General features: G+C 34.4%; 1 protein-coding gene across 13 annotated transcripts in view; it reads left to right on the forward strand.

Annotated features, from left to right (window-relative positions):
* Window positions 1-27,117, forward strand: part of LOC118205656 (protein argonaute-4-like) — a 126,777-nt gene that overhangs the window by 12,742 nt on the left and 86,918 nt on the right. For all 13 annotated transcript variants that reach the window (XR_015042983.1, XR_015042981.1, XR_015042980.1 and 10 more), the window contains one exon: window positions 17,942-18,010. Coding sequence is in view for 4 of the 13 variants with exons in the window: in XM_085823449.1 (XP_085679575.1) it covers window positions 17,983-18,010 (28 nt within the window). In the remaining 9 variants the exon portion in view is untranslated. The remainder of the gene's footprint in view (window positions 1-17,941; window positions 18,011-27,117) is intronic.

Genomic DNA, 27,117 nt, shown 5'->3' on the forward strand with positions numbered 1-27,117 from the left:
CGAGCCCTTTCGAGTGATGATTCTCCGTAAAGCATGTCGACGACATACTTTCCGGAAGTATAAGCTGCCTTCAGACGAGGGCGTAAAGGGCATAAGTGGTTAAAGCCAAGCTCCGTTGCCAAGGCAACCAGTCTGTGCTACGTCACAAAATCTGGTTTAGGGCTCATGGCATAGGGTTCAAAGTTTTCAACTTTACACTGAGTTTTTGGGATAAGCGTCGACCAATCAGAGCGAAGCTAAAACAAAGTGGCGTTCCACAGAAGATTTTGCGATCACAAAAAAAGCAGAGCGAACGCGGGGAAATCAGTCGAGCAGCAGAACAGCGCGGGAAAGTTGTAGACACATCCAAAGCATGCGCAAATTTAGTTTCTCTCATTGGCCACGGCTTACACACCGTTCTCGCAGCTGTGAATGGAACTCCCGTATTTTATGACTATGGCTCTACGCCCTTGTCTAACGCAGCCATACGTCAGTAAGAGCGACGGACGATGCTAGAAGTAAGTTTTGGCATTCATCTGTAGCTAATTGTTTAAGAGCTCCAGTTGACTTCCCATACGTTATAAGTTTGCACTGATGCATCAACACTATCCTTCCATAGAATTCTGAGAAAGTCTCTTCGTGGAGGATGGATTAGAATCTGTCGATAAATTTTTTTGTACATGTGTAGTGAAGGCAAAGCGGTGTTTCATAAATCTAACCGTTATGAAAAATAATTCCTGCTGTGGAATTCTTCCTTTCAAAAAAATATCATTTAATGACAATCCTGATGTCATGGCAGTCGAGGCATTAAAAACCACTGTTAAACGTGTACTACTTTTGTCTGGTCTGTAAACCTTATGGTGAGGCAGATAGTAGAAATCATTTGTGGATTCAGATCCCTCAGCTGGTTCCGTATGCTTTAAATCCTTGTATTCTTGCATGAATTCCGAGTACAGTAGTTGTAAATTTGAGTCCCGACTCAATTGCTGCCAAACTTGTTTAAATCTTTTATCTGCTAAATTTCTAGACTCGCCCAACAATTCAGAATCCTTCGTGGGCATGCATACGACGTGCTGACCTTCAGAGGTTCGATGAGTCTCATTAAAATGTTTTTTACAATATTTCTCTTCAGTACTAAGTGCCGAATATGGAAAATTAATATTTTCTACCTCCCTAGAATTTTTGCAAAGTTCCTTCAATTTTTTCATTTTGCATAAGTAGATCACAGTATTGTGATTCAAGTGGTGAATTACGCACAATACCACTAACTTAAAGTGACCACATTTTCATTGAAACAAAGCGGGACAAATGAAATGAAATGAAAATTGTAATTTAGTTATGAAAGTAGACCAATAATTCAAAAAAAAATATTTTATTGTATACATTAATTTACTTATCTATAAATATACAAAAATATATTTATTATTAACTATTGGTAACTATAAAAACATTTGCATAAAAACTATAATTTGAATATTACGTTTTTTATTTAAAAAATTTATGATTTTCTTTCACGGTTATAGTTTTTATCCGAGTGAATACTTTGCAATGCTTTCGCATCATTTATTAAAATGTCGTGACATTTCTCACATGAATGTGTCAAATTATACAAGGTGTTTTATAGATCATGAGACAAATTTGAGGGGTGGTGGAGCATACTAAAACATGCGTTTTTTTATAGGAATGTAGGGTCTAAAGTGACAGGTTAAGGCAGGAACGCAAAAGAAAGACGTGAGAGGAAAATGTGTTTATGTACAAAATCAACGCAAAGTGCTTCTTTGTAGCAATACAGTATTCACAATAAAAAGTTCAAAATTGTGACCACCGGCAGTAATACATGCATGGTAACGTCGCAGAAGAGATCAACGCAAAGTGCTTCTTTGTAGCAATACAGTATTCACAATAAAAAGTTCAAAATTGTGACCACCGGCAGTAATACATGCATGGTAACGTCGCAGAAGAGATTGACGAACATTTTGATAAACGACAGGCATTTCGTGCACGCTTGCAGCCACAATATATAGTCGTGCAACGAGGTCCTCCAGTGAGTCAACGGGAGTCTCGTAAATGATGCTCTTCATATGGCCCCCATAATGAAAAATCCAAGCTGGATAAATCTGGCGAACGGGTCCACCACAGCCAATCCATCGGCCCAGAACTGTCCCGTCCAAGTAATTGCGGACCCGCACGTGGTTATGGGCTGTTGCACCATCATGCTGGAAACACATGTGATAACAACGACAGCCGGAACATCCTGCAGCAATTCCGGTAGCACCTTTTGTAGAAAAATTTGATAACATAAGCCATTTGTACATGCAGGTAAGAGGTATGGGCCTATGAGGTAGTCGTCAACAATACCTGCCCACACATTCACAGAGAAGTGGGTTTGGAATGCATGTGGACGTGTGCCATGTTGATTGTGAGTTTGCCACACATGCATGTTGTGGCTATTGAAGATGCCGTCCTGTGAAAAAGTTGCCTCATCCGTGAATAGCACATCCGATGGGAAATCCGCTTGCGCCGCACACTGCTGCAAGAACCAGTGACAGAAATGAACTTGAAGAGGGTAATCTGTCTCTTGCAAGGCTTGGACTCTCTTGGGACGCCGGACAGTACTCCAAAAAGCGGGACTGTCCCGCCGAATTCGGGACTTGTGATCACTTTACACTAACTACAATTCCAAAAACCTTTTCCTGGAACAATAAGTCTTTTGTTGCGCTGCAAGCTTGACCCGATTTTAGATAGTCAAAAAAGCATTTTGCACCCAATAATAAATCAATCTTCTCAGATGTGCTAAATCTGCAATCAGCTAAGGAAATATCCCTGTGGATGTCAATATTTTCAATAGGTATGGGGGTAAGCGGAGTCATTTCTGTCATTTTGGGGATAATAATAATAAAAAAAAATCAAGTTCCCTACAGAAACTATTGAAGTCCTTTTAAAGTAATAGTATCAGTTCCATATAGTCCTGAAAACAGACTGAAAACCTTTGCTTTAATCGGTAATTGTTTCCCAAAATGAGCCGACACGCAGTTAATCTGTGAACAGCTGTCAAGGAGAGCCTTCCCTTTGATGAATCTCCCTTTGGAAGTTTTCATCATAAGAATCGCAGATGGCAAGATAACACTTTTATTTGTAGCTAATAAACAATTAGAAAGACTCGCCGCCTTTCCATTAGGCGCCAGAGGAATATCCTTCCTGCCAGCTGTCTACTCTATCGTCTGCGGATGTTTATTTGAAACAGAATCCGAATTCGATTACTCATCCTTATGAAGCAATGTGTGATGTTTTGAATGATAAATATAAAAAAACTTATTCGATCTACATTGCGAGGCGTAGAGCTTTTTTCCCAAACAATTCAGACATAAATTATTTCGTTTTACTAGCGTAAATCTTTCACCAAAATTCATATCAAGGAATTTATTGCATTTAAAAAGAGAATGTGGCGAATTCAAATTATTTGAATGAACGAGAATTTTTTTTTTATCTTATTTTTATTTATTTATTTATTTTTTTGATACTTTCCAAAGTTTGACTTCTTTATTTTAAGAATGTTCTCAAGTCATCGAAATTAGGAACATCTGGAACATTTACAGATAATTCAAATTGTTTACGAGTTTCTTTATCTATTTTTTTCTAAAATGATAGTAGTAATTAAAATATCAGAGAATTTGTTTTGTTCGAAACACAAATTATTTAAAACTCTTTAGTTTTTATTCACAGCATCTATTAAATGCTTTAATTCTTTTGATGACTCATGAATATTTTTTTCGAATTCTAAGAGAGCTTTAATGTGAATATTAACAAGAATTCTCCCATTTTCGAAGCGATTCTCTAAAGCCGTAAATAATGATTCAAAAGTATCTTCCCGAGTTTGCAACAATTTTGCTTCTCCCTAAGGAGCATCATGCAGGTAATGTAGCTTTTGTGCATCTGTTAATTGAGTATTCGAGGTAGCAATATTATTAAATTCAAATTTAAACATGCTCCGTTCTTCATAATTTCCACTAAATTGCGGAAGTGGAATTTCCGGTAACTTTATTTTACAACTACTCTTTGTGATATCAACTTTATTAACATTAGCAAAATTATCACTTAACATTTGATTGAAACTTACCTCTAGATCGTCGATGCTTATAGATCTAATAACTCCTCTTTTATTTTAGAAGTATGATCCTTTTCAGGCACAGCAATATAATACTCTGATCGAAGTGTATCCGATGCAACAGACATTTTTTCCAAGGTTTAGCTTGGCATCTATTTTGAATTTAGTCCATGTGCTGGAACTATCCATTATGACAGTCCCTATTCTGGTTAACTGGGCATTTAGTGAGCCCTTCTTTCGATTTAAAGCAACTATATTGGCCATTCTATACTAATAGGAATTTAATTAACAAAAACAAAAAAAAAAAATCTCCACGAGCGGACCAAATATTTGTTAGGTAATAAATATGAGGAATAATGACACTGGTTCCAATTAAAACAAACTAAGTTAGGCCACACAAATATTTAATTATTTACATAATGTACAAAGTTACAAGTTAGGTGCTCTATTAGCACAAAGTGGAACGAGCGAACGCACCATAGATCCACTGCGTACATTTTACAACCAGCAACTAAAACTAAAATTTGCTTCTCTCACAAGAGGGTGCTAAATTAAACCGAACAGAGTGCTTGAGAGTTAACTTTTTTTTTTCTTTTCGTAAATTATATAGAGTCATAATCTTTTGCTCTGTGATACAGCTCTGTTGTTCTAAAAATTTTAGGTATTGTTCACCATTTTTTCTAACATATGCCTCATGTTCTTTGACGCGAAATTTTAAGGCTCTCTTAGTTTGGCCAATGTAAATTAAACCGCACTGGCAAGGAATCCTATAAATACCCCAGGAATTCATATCCGGAATGGGGTCCTTGAGTATAGAAGTTGGAATTTTATTGATGGGAGAGTAAACAACCCGAAAGTTAAATTTCTGCAAAATATGTGCAACTTTATAGCTAATTGATGAAAAGAAGGGAATGACAACAGAATTTTTATAATCTCCTAAAATAAGAGTGTGGCTTTTAGTGTGTTGAGATGAGAATTTTTTAACTGCTTGATTAATAATGTTGGGTGAAAAGCCCCTGTCAATAGCTATTGCTTTTAAATAATTTAGTTCTTCATCAAGGGCTAGTTTGGAGGAGCAAACTTGAAGAGCACGGAAAACATAGGAATAAAATGAAGCTAACTTTTGTTTAATCGGATGACATGTTTTAAAGCGTTAATTCACACGTTCCTGTGAAAATTTTGTGAATTAACGCTGATTTTTGTTGTTTGACTTCTGAATCAGTATTTATTCTGCGTGTTATTGTGTCTTAATTATAGAAGCCCCAAACAGGCTTACATTTTGCTTTCTTTTTTGCACGTGGTGTGGCCGCCATTTTGTAATTGTAGGAGTTTCGGTGAGTACATTTTTGCAATTTTCAAGTTATGTTTATGTTTTGTACATTTGGATATTGTGCTTTTTGCTTGTCTGATTTCATGCATTTTGCTTACAAACATTTTGTTTTCTATTCATTTCAGTGAGGGATTTTTCTGCTATTTTGTGTGTACTTTATTATTGCTCAGTTAATTTAGTTTGATTTTCTGCATTATTTATCATGCCTTCATCCGTTAATCGTTTCACTAAATTACGCCTGAAACGGCAAAAATTCCTGAATCATCTTGACTTTTTACTTAAATGTAAATGTAAAAAATTGATCCCCAATTTTATTCAAATCAAATCTAATCAAAAACCTTCGAGTCGCGTTTCAAGAATTCTGTTAAATTGCAAACTTGCCTTACTTCGGTCCGTGATAAGGGATACACGTCAACAATTGTCCAAAATTGAACATGAACTCTATAAGCTTCATCTGGAACTCGCTAAAACATATCCAAAATTCACTGCCCTTGAACAAAAGTCTTGGTCTAGAACGGAGAATGCAGTTAACCGTCATAAAAACACCCTTGCAGTTAAATTCGAAAAACTTCTTTTACAGTCTTCCAATTCAAGTAGTTCAAAAAATCTTCCCATTGTAAACATCAAGCCAATAGTTAATATTTCTAATGTTAGTCTTTCAGAAGAACAAGAGAGAATTCTAAAATATAATTTTAACTTCTCACAAACCTGTAAACCCTCGATTCCAAAGATTTTGGCTCCTATCGAAAAAGCTTTCAAGTTCAGTAAAGTTTCAGATTCACAGAAAGAAATGATTAGGCATCTTATCGCTCATAATGTGAAATTCAATAATAAACCTTTGAAACCAAATCTAACTGCGAGAGAAAGAGCTACAATGCGCGAGATTCATTCTAACCCGGATGTTGTCATTTCAAAGGCCGACAAAGGTGGCCAGATAGTCGTCATGGATAAGAACACTTACATCGATGGTGTCACTAAACTCTTAAACGAAGGATCATATAATCCGATCCCTAAAGATCCTTCACCTTCGGACTTATCCAAAATAAAAACTGCGATCAAATCTTCGCAAATCATTTCAAGCAACTTAAAACATTCGCTTATCCCATCTGTTGCGAATTGTGCCAGATTATATGCTCTTCCCAAAATTCATAAAAGTGGTATTCCTTTCCGCCCTATTGTATCAAATTTAGGTACTGCCTCGTATCCATTAGCTAAATATTTAGTTTCTAGATTTTCCACTCTATTAGACAATAACATTTACACCATAAAAAATTCAATAGAGTTTGTAAAAAAGATTAAAAACATTTCTCCTCATAATTTACTCATGGTTTCTTTTGATGTAAAATCATTATTCACCAATGTCCCAGTGGAGGGTGCATTAAGATGTCTAGAAACCAGACTTCGCGAATTTCATTTCTCTTGCATCGAAATTGATGAGCTAATTTCTCTCACTCAACTCTGTTTGAAACAAACACATTTTGTTTTCCAAAATAAATATTACAAGCAAACTGAGGGATTAGCCATGGGAAGCCCCCTCAGTCCCATCCTGGCTGATATCTACATGCATTATTATGAATCAAAATTGTTTGAAACTTTAAACTTCCCGGCATGGTTCCGCTACGTAGACGATACTTTTACCCTGTTTGAAGGTAATAAAGATGATTTAAATAGAGTTCTTTCAACAATGAATTCTATTGATCCTGCTATTCAGTTCACTTTTGAACCTGAGACTTGCAATTCTCTTCCGTTTCTCGACATTCTGGTCACACGTAACACATCCAACTTCAGTACAACAGTTTACCGTAAACCTTCATCGGTTTGCCTTCCACCACACTTTAAATCATGTCATCCGATTAAGCAAAAGTTAGCTTCATTTTATTCCTATGTTTTCCGTGCTCTTCAAGTTTGCTCCTCCAAACTAGCCCTTGATGAAGAACTAAATTATTTAAAAGCAATAGCTATTGACAGGGGCTTTTCACCCAACATTATTAATCAAGCAGTTAAAAAATTCTCATCTCAACACACTAAAAGCCACACTCTTATTTTAGGAGATTATAAAAATTCTGTTGTCATTCCCTTCTTTCCATCAATTAGCTATAAAGTTGCACATATTTTGCAGAAATTTAACTTTCGGGTTGTTTACTCTCCCATCAATAAAATTCCAACTTCTATACTCAAGGACCCCATTCCGGATATGAATTCCTGGGGTATTTATAGGATTCCTTGCCAGTGCGGTTTAATTTACATTGGCCAAACTAAGAGAGCCTTAAAATTTCGCGTCAAAGAACATGAGGCATATGTTAGAAAAAAGGAAACACAGAAGTCTTCTGTTGCTCAACATTATTGTTCACCATGTTCGAAAACCTCATTAAAGGATATTCTCTCACTCCTATCAAATTCACTATCTGTGTCGGAGTTGTTTTCTTGTTTTAGCGACTTCAAAACACAGCCAATGATTTCATCGGTCATCTGATATGCCAGTGTTGGCTCATCTGAACACACTATCCATTTAACGATATCTTCTTGCAAAGCTTCCTCATTTATTATTTCTTTTGAATATAAAAGCAGTTCTCTTGTTTTAACCCTTGGTGCACTGGCCCTAAAACCAGAAAATTCACTGTGTTTCTAGAAACAAGATGGCCATACATTATTGTTTGGGAAACAGAATTCCATGATTCAGTTAACAAATAAATGCAATCTTTGATGGTGACTGTTATATATATTGATTATATTATCTCCTAATATGAATTTTAGTATAAGTATATAAAATATAGTTTAGTAGAAGTATCTAAAACATTATATATGTAAATGGCAAATTGAAATAGAATGGTTGAATTTGAAACTTTAAAGAATTTTTTTCAGAAACTGATTCATTCAACTATCAGGGCCGTCATTCATCGTATTGACCAGGGAGAAATATGTCCGTTAAATTCTTCTCATGCTTCTTAACTGACACACAGGGAAAGTACAGTGCATAGGATCTAGAGCTCTTTTCCATCTACACTGCAATAAAGCATTTTAGGTACATATTAGAGGGAAGGTCTTTCAACATTTATACGAATCACAAACCTCTCACCTTCACTTTTCAACAAAATTTATGCAAAGGCATTTCCAGACAAACAGGACAATGAGTTATATTGCTAAATTTTCAACGAATGTTCGCTTCATCAAGGGAGAAGAAAACGTTAGTTATATTGCTAAATTTTCAACGAATGTTCGCTTCATCAAGGGAGAAGAAAACGTTGTTGTAGATGCTTTGTCGAGAATTAACACCATCTCCAATCGATTACGCAACTATTGCAGAATTTCAAGATGATGAAGAATTAACAGTTTTAAAAAACAACCCAAGGCTGACAATGGTTCAGATTCCAATTCCAAGCACCGACAAATCGATTTATTGTGATACTCTCCACCAACAGTAACTGCCCATATATTCCTTTAAACTTTCGCCGACAGATATTTCCTTCTATTTATACCCTATCTCATCCAGGGATTAGAAGTACAACAAAATTCATGATGAAAAGATCCACATGGCCAAATATTAATAAAGATTGTCAGTTATGGTGTAGGGAATGCATGCAATGCTAACGATCTAAGGTTTCAGAGACATGCAAAGTCAGCTTTTATAAACTTCAGGTTTCCACTTGAAAGTTTTTAAAACATTCAAATTGATATTTTTGGACCTTGCCTTCATGTCAAGGTTTCGTATACTTACTAACGATAACTGATCGTTTTTCAAGATGGGTTCAAGCCTTCCTATGGCGGATCAGTCAGCAGAAACAGTTGCAAAGGGCTGATCTCAACCTGGATTTCTCGTTTTAGAATTCTACAGCGTTATTGCATCTGATCTAGGACTTCAGTTTGAAAGTCATCTCATCTTCAAGCAAATACTTTGGTTTTCAAAAATCCAGAACAGCAGCATACCATCCACAATTGAACGGATTGATTGAGTGACAACACAGGATTATAAAGGCAGGCTTGAAATTTACAACAAAGCAAATCTTGGGTTGATGCTTTACCTTTGGTTCTTCTCAGATTACGCTCTGCACTGAAAGAAAATATAGGATACTCTTCAGCCGAATTTGTTTACAGAAGTTCCCTCTCTTTACCCAGAGACTTTGTCACCACAATCCCTAATGTCACACAGTCAGAGTGTGTGCGAAGGCTGCAGTGTATTATCCGTAACTTGAAACCTTCTGCAATGACTACCGATGGCAATATGACCGTATTCTTTTCCAAATATCTCTTGAATTGTTCACTTGTTTTTGTCTACAGTAACACGGCCACTTCATCTTTGCAACCAAGTTATCTTGGGCCGTATGTTGTCAAACACCAAGCACCAAAGTATTTTGACATTGAAATTAATGGAACTTTCAAAAGAATTTCAGTTGATAGATTGAAACCATGTTTCAAGATGGAAGACAATGTTGAGCAGCCTCTTAAAACCTACAGGCACATGGATTATCCAGTCCGCACACAAAGTACAAACCTCTGGGGAAAATTTGGCTGCTGGTCAATCACAAACATACCACATGCAGTGGAAGGACTGTCAGGTTTCCACCCCATTTAAAGGATTACGTCTCTAATCGTTTTCACTGGAAAGGAAGTGTGTAGCGTCCTTTATGTTTCCTCTTCATCTTATCTTTAATTTTCGTAAAATAGCATCACAAAAAAGACTTCGAAAGATAACATTCATTGAAATTTTGTTATAAAAAGGTCACATCATATTTGTTCCAGTCCTGTTTTCTCATTAATAAAATTCTTTAAGGAATTTTGTTCTTTATATTGTATTAAAAGTACTTTAGATTTTATGCAACGCACTTCATCATGAACACGTTTCTTATCTGTCATTGTATTAAAAAGTGCTGAAATTTAAAATATTTTTAGTTTTTTATCCACAAAATATCCAGATTTAAGAAAAAAAAAAAAAAAAAAGGGCAGCATTAAATAATCCCATGAAATGAGAAAATACAGCAACGTGAATAGTGAACTTGAAATTTTTATTGTGTATATTTTTATCTCAATGCAGATTGGAGCCCCTCCCCCCGAAAAAAAAAAAACTTTTAGCATGATTTCAATAATTTGGTATTTCCATTATGACTTATTATTATTTAGTAATTATGACATTATTTGGTAAGTATTTTTTTCTTCGATATTTCGTTCTTCATGCTGCGGTTTCTGGAACCTATAAATGGAATGTTTATATTTTGAGAGGCAACGAATGTTTCAGGAGTTGGCGGATTTTCGGTATTTGACTGTATTGGCAATGGTGTTGCCAGTATGTGAACATGGCCTCAATGTGAGGACAGCATGGAACTCTTCTACCAGATACCAAAATGAATGGCCATACACTGCTACTGCACAACCATGTGTCACTGATCAATCACAGAGCTCAACTAGCTCATCTCTTATTATATAATCTGTGCTGGTGACATGATTGGGAATCAGCATGTTAAGAGACTGACAAACGATGGGGAAGGTTAAAGATTCTCCATTCTCTCATTAGCTCTTGGACTACATACCGCATTCACTGACATTTGCCTTCTACGCCAGTCAAAACCAACAACTGACTCCATTGGCCATGTTCTGATATCACCAACTCAATACTTATATGTATATATACCTCCATGTACATATATATCTCCTCAACTAAAACACGTACTACCAACAAATATTTAGAGTTTAAAAAAACAAACCATATTTTCTACTTTTAAAGTATAATAGTTAATCTTTTAATACAATTACTAAAATTTTCTTTAACGATTGTACGTCAAAATTAATCAGAATATTTTGAGAAATTATTTTATTGTACATGTACAACTGAGGCAATAGTTAAAAAATATAATAAAACCCTTCAAAATCTGTTGTACTGTACTGGGAAAATCAAATTAGAAAACATTTGGTTTATAACCATTCACACCCATTTTAAAACACAAAGTTTTAAAATTGTTTCTGACCCTTGTTAAATATTTTAACCACAAGGAAGTTGTTCCATTTAAAATTCTAGTTCTAATCACTCTTCTTGGAAAAACACTGGAATTAACTACCAAGTCCGTCATTGATACAGTGGATTTTGAAAAATTAGTGTGTTATTTTGTAGACCATACCAATTCAAATTTTGGAGGTGTTAATGGAAAAGGAACAAATAACATCTTTTCTCAACTGTATAATTATTTGAATCACCCATTAATTGGAGTAGGCTGTACAGCACACATAATTCACAGTGCAGTTTTAACTGCATCAATTTTGCTTCCTGAATATATTGAAAGAATAATTGCCAAAATTTATACTCACTTTTATATTTACAAGGTTTGAGTAGAAAATATGAAGGAATTTTGTGCTGATGCCAAAGTTAATTACAAATGATTACTAGGGTTATCGAAAACAAGATGGCAAGCTCTACTCTCTGCAGTTGGAAGAGTGCTACAATTATTTTAAATCATATTTTCTTTCAAGTGGTAGTTTTAAATCGATAGTTAAAAAAAAAAAAAAATTCTTTTAATGAACAAATCAATCTTTGGCCTTAGTTCCTCCAGATACGAGCATTAGTTTTTTATAATTCAATAAAGGAATGAATGAAAGATAAGGAAAGAACAGTTGTTAAAATTTCAGAAAAAAATTAATGATTATATTTTTTAATTTAAAGAAAAAATCAATTCTGCATTTCTACCACCAAGTTTCAACACTATTTTAAACAATACGGTTGAACATAAGGAAATAATATAGGCTAGAAATAGTTTATTAATCAAATTATAAATATTTATATGAATATTGTTTTTTGTATAAATATAGAGCTAATGATTTAAGGAAATTACTCATTATAAATAGATTAATTTAAAATGCCACATAGATTAGACCAAAATAGAATAAACAATAGATTTCATGAAAAAATATTTGTCTTGAAAAAATATATGGCATTACAAATTAATTACTCAATGAAATATATTTGAAAATAGGTAAAATTAGAAAAACTTCAGCAATGAAATAATGAAAAAGAAAATCTTTGATAAGTATTGGATTCAGATTTTGAATTGTTTTAATGAAACCAATATTCCTCGTGTTCATCTTCCAAAAGCTAACGCTTTATTTACCTGCTACAAATGCAGGTACTGAAAAGGTGTCTTCTGTTATAAATAATTTGTGGTCAACTGGAAAGTCAGTTGAATGTCGATACCATGTAGGTAATGGCTAAAACTAAGTACTATGTATTTGTATGTTTTGTTTTCATTTATTTATTTGTTTAAAAAAATTTTGAGGGGTGGGGGTAATGTCCAAGATGGTGTCCAGCGATAACATCATGGATGAAAATGTCGCGGAGAAAACAACGCTAGGCGAAAACGTCGTGCTACAAAACAGCGTGGGAGAAAACATCGCAAAGAGAAAGCATTGCAGTCCTAAAACATCGTCGTCAAAGATAAAGTGGTTCAAAAACTTGCAGTTTAAAAACATCGTCATCGGAAATAGCTTGGTAAAAAATAAAGTATCTACAAATCATCGCATGACGATAACATCACAGACATGCTTTTTTCAGGCTTTAATTTAATAACTGTAAATGGAAATATGGTTCCCATAAGGATTTGTGAGCGCAAGATGTAAAGAAGGATAATTTTTACTTTCACAGTTTTTTATTGACTAATAAGTTTTTGCTGAAAAAGTAAGAAGGAAACTTAAGCATAGAAAATTAAATGCAACTTATAGATTATACTTTTCATGAAAAATTACCGCTAAAAACTTTATAAAAAATGATTTATTATTGGCCTTTGTTAGTTAACTATGTCAGTTTAAAATTCTATAGAATGCTTTAAGTTGCATTAATTTTCTGTGCTTAAATTTTTTGCATTAATTTTCTGTGCTTAAATTTTCTTCTTATTTTCTCAGCAAAAATTTGTTAGTTAATAAAAAATATGAAAGTAAAAATTATCCTTTTTTCCATCTTTCACTAACAAATCGTTATGGGAATCCTGAAAAAACCATATCTGCGATGTTATCGTCATGCAATGATTTGTAGATACTTTATTTTTTACCACGATATTTTCGACGCCGATGTTTTTAAACTGTGAAGTTTTTTAACCGCTTTATCTTTGATGGCCATGTTTTGTACCACGATGTTTTATAGCACGACGTTTTCGCCTTGTGTTGTTTTCTCTGCAACGTATTCGTCCGCGATGTTTTCGGCTGTAACCGTCCAAGATGGGCCCATGAAAAAAATTATCACCATAAGTAGGCATAAAGGCAGTATACAAGCTCTGCATGAATACAATCCAGCATACCATTAGAAACTGACTACTGTTTTTTTATTGTTGTACTAATGTGGTGCCGTGATGAGTGTAATGGTTAATGGGGCTGGCTACCATATCATTACATCATTATTCCACGGTCAAATCCTAGAGAAGGCCTTAAATATTTGTAAGTGTGATACACTGACTTCCAATAAGTATTTGGACACCTATGCAAATGACATTACCTGCGGTCCTAAGGTACGTCACGGATTCCGCCTGTATGTATCGTGTAGGAAACAGCATCGGCTTTAGTTGCATGCAAGATGCCTTGCAGTTCGGAGCTCTCTAATTTTAAGAAAGGTATAATTATCGGGTATCACAAATGTGGCCGATCCTTAAGAGACATATCTAGCGATCTGAAGTACCCAAAATCGACAGTGGCCTATGTGATTAAGAAGTGGAAGGTGAGCGGTGATTGCCGGAATGTGCCCCGAGTTGGCAGACCAACGAAACTGGAAGATAGAGACTGACTAGTGCTGTCCAGAGAAATTCGGAAGGACGCACCCAACCGATGGCCCTCATCCGCCAGGAGTTTCAACAGGCATCCGGGAATATTGTTTCAATGAATACCGTCCGTAAGGAAGAACATCTGCTTGGTTTTCATGGTCGTGCTGCTGCCCATAAGCCTTTGATCACAAAGTCCAACCGCGCTGCTCGTTTAATGTGGTGCAAAACACATTGAAATTAGACCATAGATCAGTGGAAATGGGTTCTTTGGAGTGATGAATCAAGGTTTACCCTTTACCGTTCGGATGGCAGGATCTGGGTCTGGCGTCTACCTGGAGAATGTCTCCTGCCAGAATGCATTGTGCCAACAGTCAAGTTCGGCGGAGGTGGAATTATGGTCTGGGGGTGTTTCTCCTGGTATGGGCTGGAACCCTTGGTCCCCATTCATGGTAAGCTACACTCTGATGCCTACTGCACTATTTTGGATGACAGTGTGCTTCCTACGTTGTGGCAGTTTTATGGGTCTAAGGCTTGGTATGGTGCCAATGGAGTTCATCGAATGGACTGGCCTGCCCAGAGTCCAGACCTGAACCCTATCGAGAACCTCTGGGACGAGTTGCATTGCCGAATTCAGGGGTCCACTACCCATGCAAATTCGGTGAAGGAACTTCTATGTCCAAGCGGAGTGGAAGAAAATACCACTAGCTGTCATACAAAGACTTGTGAAAGTATGCCCCGGAGGGTCCATGCTGTAATTACCTCTCGTGGAGGCTCTACCAACTATTGATTTTGAATAAAGCTAGTTTTTCTTTTCTGTCACAGGTGTTCAAATACTTATTGGTAGTCAGTGTAGTTTCTGTGCTGCATAGGGTACTAAAAAGTGCTGGTGAGCTGAAAGTCCTCTTCAGTGGTTTGATGGTAGGAAAGGATGGGTGAGAGTACCGCAGATTTATGCTTTCAGGTATTCTCCATCAAAATTAGGACAGGATTGTAGTGTGATGAAACTGTATCTTTAAAATAATTTTTAAGGCTCCAGAGTTCTTTTAGTTTTATGTCAAAGTATGGTTGTGGTATACCATTTTATACAGGAATAAATAAAAAAAAATTTTTCATTACTGATTGTAAGCGAATCTGCGTGTTTTTTTAGAAATATGCATTCACTGTTGGTTTGAACTTAAGTAATAAGTATTAACTTAAGTATTATTATTATTAATGTATAAGTATTAACTTATACTGTTTGATTTTCTCTGCAAGTGACCCCACTTTCTTTTAGCTATGTTAATGTAATGATTGCTGGTCATGATAATATATCCTGAAATGCTAATTCTCCCTCCTCTAACTAAGGTATGCTTATTTGTCTTAAATAATTATTCGACTCTGCTGTAGTTTTACCTGCCATGAGTAAATCTCTGCAAACCCTCCATGAACGGCGTGATTTGGACACATTCTGGTTCTGAATATGGGGCATTTTTTTTTTCATTTATTACTTTTTGCATCTTTAATAAACAAAATTAGTATAACTCTTTGAAATTCAGACCTTTTGCTAACCTGTATCCTTAAAATACCGAGCCGACCGAAATACTTTTCCAGTTTCACAGCAATTTCCTCCCCTTCCCGTCCATTAACGCAGAAAATACTTGTGAAGATTTCGAATGACATCCTTTGTACTTTCTAACAAAGATTCCATTAGCCTTTGACTTTCTTTATAAAACTATTCTGAAGGTCAGACCAACAAGCCTTTTTGGCTTTGTTATGATCACGAATGAGATTTTGTTTATTTCCGTTATTCTTATACGAAGGAATAAATTGGTTAAAAATAAATATAATCCTTAAATTTTTAAACTGCACTTTCATTGCTGTATATATTTCATTGCTGTATTGTCATAAGCTTAAAACCCCACTGTACGACAAAAGAATCAACAAAATGTCACGAGCAACTAAAAGATAAGAAACCTCTTAGAACAAGCTATCTGCAGTAAACTGATACAATGCATTTGGGAATCTGCATCTGCTACTACATACCTTAGGGGGAGGGAAGAAATCAAGATTACAATCTCGGCCATTTTAGGGCGGTTCCGGTTGTTTCAATGTAGAGCCATGTGGGGCGGATTGATTGTGAAAGAGATAATGCAGAAATTTTAATAGTTTTTTTTTTAATTTAAAAAGTATATTTACTCACACTATTTTCATGCGACATGTTTTGTGAGACGGATTTTGTATCCTGTGAAAGTCACAGGAACCATACGCGGGTTAATAAATGTGAACTTCTTTCAACAGCAATAAATTAATTGTATGGTTGTTTGTACATTTAATTTCCTACAAACTCGTGTCCTACAAAAATTCGTACAGTTTGTGTAGATTAGCAGTTCTGGAAAATGCTATCTTTGTTGATTTACAATTTTATTTGATGAAATTATGTACTTGCTCAGATGTTTCATTTCTGTGCTTTCATTTTCCAAGAATTAGTTGGCTTTGAATTTATTACTAAGTGCTAGAAGATGATACAAGAAATATCATAAAAGTTATGTTCAGTTCTGTATTATCTGCATTAGCATTCTGCAAATCGTGTAATGTAATTGAGCAAGAGCTGTGCAAGATTTATAAAATACCTGTCATATCTAAAGTTTTAATGATTTTTCTTTTTCTTTCGAATTTTCCTCCGAGTTTGTGAGTGATAATCTGCAACTCTAGTTTTTGTTTGTGTTATGAAAAAAAATTAAAGATAGGAATTTCTTGTACTATAAAAAAGGTTGTTTTTCTTTGGATTAAATAATTAAATGTTCACTTTTCTGTATCACATGAATGCTGGTAGCATATTTTATTCCCTAACAATACATGCAAATATTTGTGACATTCTGTGTAAATCAAAGTATGTAAAGATTCTATATGTGCAGTCTGTATAAAATTGTAAAAAAATAGCCGACAAACAGGCTGGTTATTTGAATGGAAGATCAGCATCAATTACTATGTAAGTGGTTGGAATTTTCGTCATTTTACGTTTATTATGTTAATTTTAAAGATGCATTGGTCCTTATTATTGCAGTAACTGAGTAAAATCAACAGAGAAAGTTACATGTTTTATTTTAAAATTAGTGGCATAAACTGCTGTTTAGTTTTTAACTCAACAACAGTAATACTATTACTGTTTATTACACATAATTTGTCCTGAGGAATTTTTAATTATTAAGATTTAAAGGATATAAATTGATTTTTTAAAAGTGCTTCTCTGTTACCAGGTCACCATTTATCGCCAAACATAAACGTTGGCATAAAATCTAGTTAAAAGGCAGCAATCCTCATGATACATAAAGCTTCATGAACAGAATAGCTTTATATATAATGAATAATTCTGTATACATGTAATGCATATTATATAAGTAATATTGAATGTGCACATGTCAGGGCTGTGCATGATGCCAAATTCATGCTATTCTCTGGTGTTTTTTAGTGAAAGCAAATACTTATGTACGTGGGAAAGGTAAAACTGTTGGTACATAGCAACCTGTTTTTGCTTTAAAAAATGGAGAATAACACAAATTCGGCATTTTTCACATTAAGTATTATATATGCAGTCATTGCACAAGATGCTCATGATTTAGTATTGAGTAGGCTATTACATTTGTCAATTTGATGCCCATTAACAGAAAAACATCTTTTTAAATTTTAGATATTTTTATTTATGTAAAATGTGTTCTTTGGAGTAACTTTAAAGATTTTCTGTATATTAGTATGTTTCTTTTATGTGTTTTTATGAGCATTCTTTTTCTGTATATATAATGTGTATGTGTTTTTATTTTGTAGTTTTAATGACCTTTGCTGGGATTTAATTGAAATTTTTAAAGATGCCACCAAAAAGAGGAAGGGGTCGAGGTAACAAACTTTTATATTTTAATTTATTAATGTCGACACTGTAGATAATTTTATAGTGGTAGAATGTAAAATTCTCTTCAGTGTAATAGAATTTGTGGTGCACAGCAGACTTTTCATGTAAAGTAACCATACTTTGCATAGTCTTTTGATAATATTAAATCGTGGGAAAAATATCTTTCAATAGTAGCAGTGAAATGTTATTAATTTATTGAATATATATATATATATAATCTAAGTTGTGTACTTCACAGCAGACTGTCATTTAAAGTAACCATACTTTGCATAGTCTTTTGATAATATTAAATGGTGGGGAAAATATCTTTCAACAGTAGTAGTGAAATTTTATTAATTTATTGAATATATATATATATATAAAATCTAAATTGTGTACTTAAATGTGGTGTCAGTTAAAAATATAGTAACACAATCTGAAAATGTTATTCAAAAGCTGATCTATAACTAGGTCCATTCGTACCAGATTTTCTGGAGCAGTTACGGATTCTAGTTCTGTATCCTGCATGGATATGCGTCCTACAGAACATTTTGGAGTTAACTATTTGTTTAAAGATTTTTAAAAGTAAATTTATTATTCATAGTATTTCGAGGTACGGGTCATATAAGCCTTGTCCTTTAAAGGCTTGATTTTTCTGTCCTTAGGCATATAATGATATGCCATATGAAATATATTTTTTAATCGGGTTGAGAGACATATTGCAATGAGGTTGTCAATATGTCTGCGTGCTCTCATTGTGAGGACCGCATGGAATTTTTATGCCAGTCGCCGAACTGTCTCTGCCTAAGCTGCATAGGTCCTACATCTGCACTGACAACGTGATGTATGTTTGTGGCAACTTATTTGGAAATCGTCGAACTAATGAATGATGGTGGAGTCTAATGGTTCATAATTCCTTCATGGGCTCTTGGACTACACATTCATTGACATTTGTCTTCTACACCACCTGACACCAATGACTAGCCACGTCATCGATAGATTCCTAATACCAATAAATCGATCGTATGTGACCTCCAAATATATATGTATTAACTCATCAAGTTGCCACCAGTAAGCATTTTTAGAAGTTAGGGAAAAAATGTACTTACTACTGTTAAAATAAAATAGCTTAATTTTGAGTACAATTATTAAATTTTCTAAATTTAATTTTTTTCAGAATCCATCCAAATGACAGGGCAAGAAAAAAGTTGTAACTTTAATGACAGTATGGCAAAATAATTTTCTTTTTTAAAGTGGATGGAATCAATTTTAATGTTCACTGCATGTGGTGCTACTTAACACTTTTAATTACCTACAATGTGGAAAGAAAAACGTTACACGTGCTTGGCACATTAAGTCCCCAAAGCATAAGGTGAATCGAGCAACAGGCATCTTTCCATAGTGTCATGCAGTATTTTTGCAAAAACAAAGTTGTATAAGGAGGAACATTAGTTTGAACTGGCTGAAGCAATATCATCATTCCACATGTCATGCACTGTTAATTGTTTAATTGTATGTATTGTGTGCCACAAAAGCGAAAGAATTCTTAACTATGTTCAAACAATCCAAAAACATTATGACCAAAATAAGAAGCCGTTATGTTGGCTATAGAATATTTCACATTGATTATGACCTTTAAGTCTTCATTGGATACTAATAAATTGATTGCAGCTAGCAACAGCTTTCTTAAAGTAGCTTATCTCAATGCAAATGGCATATCCAAACAAAAAGAAGAAATCAAAAATTTTTTACTGAAATATAATTTATATATAATGCTTATTAATGGAACCCACCTGCGTAAGTCAAATAAATTCTATATACTGGATTATAATGTCATCAGAAATGATAGAGAACACAACAGAGGAGGAGGCATGGTGATCATTATAAAAAGTCATATCAAATTTAACTCATTTGATCTTCCTAATACTGGGAATATTGAGAAAACTTCTACTATTCTTTACAGCAACCTTAATGAAGCTTATTTATCCATCGTGGTCTATAATCCTCCTATCAACCTTCTTACACAAAATGACCTGGATAACTTAACCTGTGCGAACTTCTCCACAATTATTGCTGGAGATTTTAATGCAAAAAACAATTGCTGGAACTCAAGGGTACAAATACTTAATAACTATTTGCTGGCTTATGATGTAAAAATTGTTGCTCCCTCTGCTCCTACAAGAATTGAACATTCTGACACTGGTGATATACTAGGTATTGTTCTTCTCAAGAATATCAATCAAACTCTTCTTCTGGAAGTTATAGAAAATCTGCCATCGGACCATTTGCCGGTTATCTTTGATTTTTATGGGTTTTACCCTCCACTTCAAAGATATCACACCAAGATTAACTGGAGCAAATTTACCAACAAGTTAATTAATTACAACTGGAGAAATAATTTGCAGTACAGCTATGATGTAGAAGAAATTTATAAAATTACTACTGCTATGCAACATGCCATCCAAGAAGCTTCTTAAGGCCCGACTACACGTAGCGATTTTCTCGGCCGACAATATCTGAGATAGCTCGCCTGTCCACACGGAATGATTTTCTCGTTAGTACAGGAATTCACTCAGCCAATCACTGTGAAAGGAAGTGTTCCCGCCCTCTACAGAGTCACACTGTCTACGATTTGTAAACAAAGCTTACGGTATTGTAAAATAATCAAAATAATGGATGACTATTTTACATTAAATTGCTACTATAGTTACAGCTACAAATTTGAAGGGGGGGGAAGAAAGAAAATGCGTTTGGACCAGGAATTGGGTCAAACGACGAGAAATTCATGGTGCCTTCGTAATACCCTGCTCCAGGAGTTGCGTATTGAAGACACGGGTACAATTCGGAAAGTATTTACAGATGATGGCGCGTGATTTTGATTTTTTGCTAAATTTAGTTTGCAGCAAAATTAAAAAAAATATGCTTTTCCTTTGTGTACTGAGTACACAGATTACTCTTTTTTATTTTATTTATTATTAATATTTTTTTAATTTCATTTTCTGGCACTCGTATTTGTACACTTAAATCTTGAAATAATAAAATAACCATGTTTCAGAAAAATAAGTAACTACTGTGCTTTAAATCAAACCCTTTATTAATGAATAAATAGACAATAATGTCATGAATATCAAATCAGTATAAGTAAAAAGTAGTAATAAAGATTAAATGTTACTACATTACAAAGCAGCAGTGTAATTTCAGTGCAAAAATTTCAAATAAGAAATATCATAAAGGTGCAAAGTTTTAAGTTGTACATTTATTGAACATTAAAAAACTAATATCAGCATAATTAAATAACTAATACAGTCTGAAAACTATGATCATAGGACTCTATCAGTTAATCGGATAAAATTTAGCAATATTGTATTAAATTGGGCTGTAATTTGTTTTTGCTAACTCAATTAACACAAAACTGAGTGTGTGACTTTCTTTTGATCTAATATGCAAGTACTTAAGTTTTCCAGTAGATCTAAAACACGTGACAAAGGCCATTCGAAAAATAAAAAGAAAGGCGTTAAAATTCAATAAACACAACACCCGTAGGTGAAAAAATAAAAAGTGACTTTTAAGTGATGCAGTTCGAATTTAGTAATGGAGAAACGAAATTAAAAAGTCCTTGCAGGCGCAGAAAGTCCGAAAGTTAAGGTGGGGGACCGAACCCATGACCTCGATCTACAGAGAAAACCTGCTCTGCTCCTTACCACTGGGCTTGTGTATAAAAATTGTCACGTTTATGCTCACGAATTCACGATTCTATTTTTTTTTATATAAAAACAAAACATTTAATGAAGAGCTTATGTACATTATTTACATTATTGAAAGCACAATCATACATATATTATAAATTTTCCCATCATAGGGCCAAAATTCGTTTATCAAGAACAATTACCGCTATGCGGCCAAGAACAGATCATTTCAAGGCGTCGCCCTCAAGCTAACTAAAAGAGAAGTGTATTACATTCCTTCTCTGCCGCCAGTCATGTGACCTAGTCGGCGACAGACGATAAAAAATAAAAGAAAAAATGAATCCATCAGAGGGAAAAAGAAATAATTTCAACAAACTCCCCCAACCAAGGAAAATAATAATGAATAAATGAAAACATTATGAAAAAGAACATTTTTTTTTTCTATCATCAGTTTATCAGTCATTCAGTCCAAATTTTTTTTTTTTAACCAGTCACTGATTATTGCAATTACTGATATCATCAATTTCTAAATTGTACAATAGCTGCACTGGACGTTTGATTACCGAATTACCAGTTTTCACTTCACACGATCTGATCATTCCATCTCTACCAATAAAGGTTTTGGTTATTCTTCCTAATTTCCACCAACTTCTAGGTAAATTTTCATCATGAACAAGTACTATATCATTTACGTTGAATGTAGATTGTTTCTTCTGACCGGTATAATGAGCAGATCTCAAGCACAGGAGATATTCTTTTTTCCATCTGTTCCAAAAGTGATTTATTAGATTTTCTCGTGTACGGAAACGTTTTAACATTACTTCTCTGGAACCTGGTAAATTCAAGTCATTCCTCCTTACAGCTGGCAAACTCAAGAGTCGTTTACCAATCAACAGGTGGGCTGGAGTAAGTGCGGAGGGCTCTTCAAGATCAGAAAAGACGTATGTTAATGGACGCGAGTTTATCATCGCTTCTATTTCAAGCAAAAGCGTTTCTAATTCACTTTGAGTCAAAGATGATTTCCCAATGTTCTTTCTTAAACTAGTTTTTACACTGCGAACTAAACGTTCATAAAAACCGCCCCACCAGGCAGCACGTTCCACAATGTATTTCCATGTGATTCCATGCGAAGCAGAAAATTTTTTAACTTCAGGGTGGTTAATCACTTTCCACATTTGCTTTAATTCAAGTTCGGCTCTTTTAAATGTTCTAGCATTGTCCGAGTACACAGTGGAACACAAACCTCTTCGGGATACGAACCTGCGGAACGCAAGTAAAAATTCTTCAGTGCTCATGCCTTTTACGAGCTCAAGGTGAATAGCTCTTGTAGTAGCGCAAGTAAACAATAAAATGTAGTATTTGTTGTCATTTTCTTTTACATACAAAGGACCTGCAAAATCGAGTCCACAAATTGCGAAAGGTGGAGATTCATTAACTCTATCCACTGGAAGAGGTGCAGTGATTTGTTGTCCAGGACGTACATTATATTTTTTGCATATTAAGCATTTACTCAGGATTGATTTGACGTATTGTTTTCCTCTTAAGAGCCAGAATTTTTCACGTATATGCACTAGAGTATCCGATACACCCGCATGATAAACCTTTTCATGAGCGTCTCGTACTACTAATTCACTTAATTTATGTTTTGAAGGGATTACTATTGGATGTTTGTTGTTAAATAGTAGGTTTGACTTTTGTAACCGACCTCGTACCAAAAGTAGACCTTCATCTGATAATATGGGATTTAATTCCAACAATTTTGAATCCTTTGGAATATGCTTGTTTTCTCTTAGAGACTTTATAACTTCAGGAAAACTATCTTCTTGAGCTTGTTTTAACCAAAAGGTTTCAGATTTACTGATTTCTTCTGCTGAAATTTCCGCAAAATTTCTATTTTCCCTTTTTACTTTTAAATTTGATATAAATCTGAAAATCCAAACAGTCACACGATAAAGTTTTTTCAAGGAACTAAATTTTGTCAAATTCATGAGTGGAACATTTTCAGCTTTGTCTGTTTTGATCAAACACGCTAGGATAGCTTCCGGTTTTCGAGATTCTTCTGATACATCATGTAATTTTGACGTCGATAGTTTGGGTTTTGGCCATTGACTTTCAGGTAACGAAAGAAATGCAGGGCCATGCCACCATTTCGAAGAATCTATCAGTTCTTTTGCAGAACAACCCTTTGTTATTAGATCTGCAGGGTTGAGTTTTCCTTCGCAATGTCTCCATGAACAAGGATCTGAAATTTCATGTATTTCTGAAATTCTATTAGCAATGAAAGGTTTCCATCTTTTAGCTGTACCTTTAATCCAATGTAGAACTATTTCCGAATCTGACCATAAAATGACATTTGAAATATGTAGAATATTTTTCAGGTAGTTGGCAACCCTAGCACCCACCAGTGCTCCCATCAATTCAAGGCGAAGCATTAATTTCTTTAATGGTGCAACACGTGATTTTGCCAAAACAAATGTAGTTTCAAATTTATCTTCATCAGTTCTGTATCTCAAGTATGCGACTGAGCCATACGAATTCGGATTAGCGTCACTAAAAATGTGTAACTGAACAGTGTCCCTGTCTAAATTTGGTACATGAAAATAATATCTGGGAATTTTTAACATTTTAAGTTCTTTTATTTCAGAGAGCCATATTTTCCAGTCATTTTCGAGTTCTCCAGAAAAGATATCATCCCAAGGTACCCCTTGAAGCCATAGCTGTTGCAATAAACATTTAATTCGAATTACAAAGGGTGCGATAAATCCAGATAGGTCAAAAATTTTGGCTGCTATTTTTAATACATTACGTTTGGTACATTCAGTGTTTATAGAGGACAGTAAGGGTGTTAATTCTAGTCCTAAGACATCTTCATCATTGTTCCATATTAAACCTAGTACTTTTAAGGATGTACATGGAGTGTCATTATTGAGAGAGATTAACTTTTCCTCAAGCCATTTCTGCTTAAGCTCTAGGGAATTGGTTTCGAATTTTCTTAGATTTAGACCTCCTTCAGCAAGAATTTTAACAGTTTCATTTGATAGATTAAGTGCTTCTTCAACAGTTGTCGCTCCAGAAAATAGGTCATCCACGTAAAGATTTGAGTTAAGCATTTCAAAAGTCTTAAAGTTAGAATTCTTGTACTTATCAATGTGATGTTTTATTGTGCAGGCAAGGATGAAAGGACTACAAATTACACCAAAGGTTGCTCTTGTCATTTTGTAAGAAATTACACTCTCTTTTCTATCAAGGTTTTTAAAATAAAGAAATCTCAGATAATCTCTGTCTTCTTCTGCGATTGATATTTGAAGGAATGCCTTTTCGATATCTGCCGAAAAGGCGATCCTATTTTCGCGGAATTTCAAAATCATGTCCAAAACATTTGGATTTAGATTTGGCCCTGGGTGAAGACAGTCGTTGAGAGAAAGAGCATCATTTGATTTTGAAGAAGCATCGTAAACGATGCATACCTTTGTTGTTGTTTTGTCGTCTCTAATTACAGGATGGTGAGGCATATAGTAAGAATTAAGTGTCGAGCTGTTTTCAGGGCATACTTCTACAATTCCTAAATGTTCTTGTTCCCTGAGAATATTGTTGTATTCTTCAAATAACATTTCATTACACTTAAATTTATTTTCTAGACTAGCAAATCTTCTTTTAGCCACTTCAAGATTATTTCTCAATAAATCGCGAGATTTGCTCCATAGTAACCTTGCCTCATAACGACCATTTTTAAATTTCAAATTATTTTGAAAGTCATTTATGATTTCTAAATCACTAGAATTCTTTTCGTTATTCTCAACAATACCCATGACTTCTAAATCCCAAATTTTCTTCAGTTCATCATTTTCACTCTCAACTGATACACTACAACAATTTATTCTTCTATCTTTTGATTCTATCTGCCCCTGAATAGTATGTCCGAAAATAGTTTCTGCAATGTATAAATGCTTCCCAATTTTTCCCACAATACCTAATTGAATTTGCCATAAAAAGTCTGACCCTAGTAAAATAGTTATTTCCCGTTCATGCCCTGTATCAGCAGGATTAAATCCTCTCATTTTCAAGCGTTGAATCAAACCTTTGTCTGGAATTTTGACTGTAGCGCCAGTTATTTTTTCAACTACCAAGGCTTCAATATTTATGGAATTGTTTGTTTGCGAAACATTTTGTAATTCAAGAGAAACTAGGTCAAATGATGATTCTTGTGGTTTTCGTCCGCCAAATGAATATACTAATAAATTTTCTTTTCTAATAGGCTTTAAATTCAGTTTTCTTACTAAATTTTCTTTTATAAAGCATTTTTCTGAACCACTATCACACAAAACCCTTGCATGGATTTTGTTTTCACCACCAGAGACACATACAATACAAGTTTGGAGTAATGTAGAAATAGTTTTATTTTTCTGTTCAGAAACGCAAGATATTAAGGTTGTGGATTTATCTGCGTTAATATTTTCAGGACTTTCATGTTTTTCTGATTTATTACAGAACAGCTCATTGTGAAATTTATTACCACATTTCGAACATGGGGTTAATTTACTTTTACAGTTAGAAGACAGGTGTGATTTTAAGAAACACTTGTAACAGCATCCTCCCTTCTTCAATTTAAAACGTTTCTCTTGGTCTGTATACCTTTTACAACCCAAGCTTGTATGATCCGAAGAGTCACAAAATACACAAAATATTTTTATAGAAGTGTTCAAGGCAGCAGCCGAAGGAACACTTTTCTTAGAAGAAAAGTTCTGATTATATTTTTGTTTGGAATTAAAATTAGTGTAAGTGTCATGTATTTTATTACTAGAAGAATTATTTACTAATATTGTGGCCTCACGGGCACGTAAATCTTCTCTTATAAATTCCAATAGGTCATTGACCTTATACTCATTTTCTGTATTATTTTTCTTATGAAATTCTAGAACCATGTTTTCTGGTAACAATTTTAACAGTATAGGCAAAAGTAGATGCCCGTATGAACCTGTTGTTACCCCCATTGACTTGAGATTTCTGATATGTATTTCACATTTATCATACAGATTTCTAAGTCCCCTTATATTATTTGATGATTTTACTGGCTCTAAGTTCAAAATTTTATTTATATGACAGTTTATGATTGTATCACGCCTACCATATCTTTCGTTTAACAATTTTAGGCATTCATCATAATTTTCATCAGTGAGATCAAACCCTGATACAACATTATATGCAGTACCTGTCAAAAGAGATTTCAGGTATTGAAATTTACTTATTTTTGACAAAGAGTCATTGTTATCCACAGCATTCTTGAAACAGTTAATAAATTCTAAATAAGTACTGGGATCACCAGAGAATTTTTCAATATTTAATTTCGGCAACTTAACTGCCGCAACAAATTTACTTTCGATTACAGGAGTTACAGGTACATTTTAAACTACGTTAACTTCGGTATCTGC

This window comes from Stegodyphus dumicola, chromosome 9, assembly GCF_044657685.1.
Source record: "Stegodyphus dumicola isolate Sdum_Otavi_A_Nest chromosome 9, ASM4465768v1".
In the NCBI taxonomy this organism is placed as follows: Eukaryota; Metazoa; Arthropoda; class Arachnida; order Araneae; family Eresidae; genus Stegodyphus; species Stegodyphus dumicola.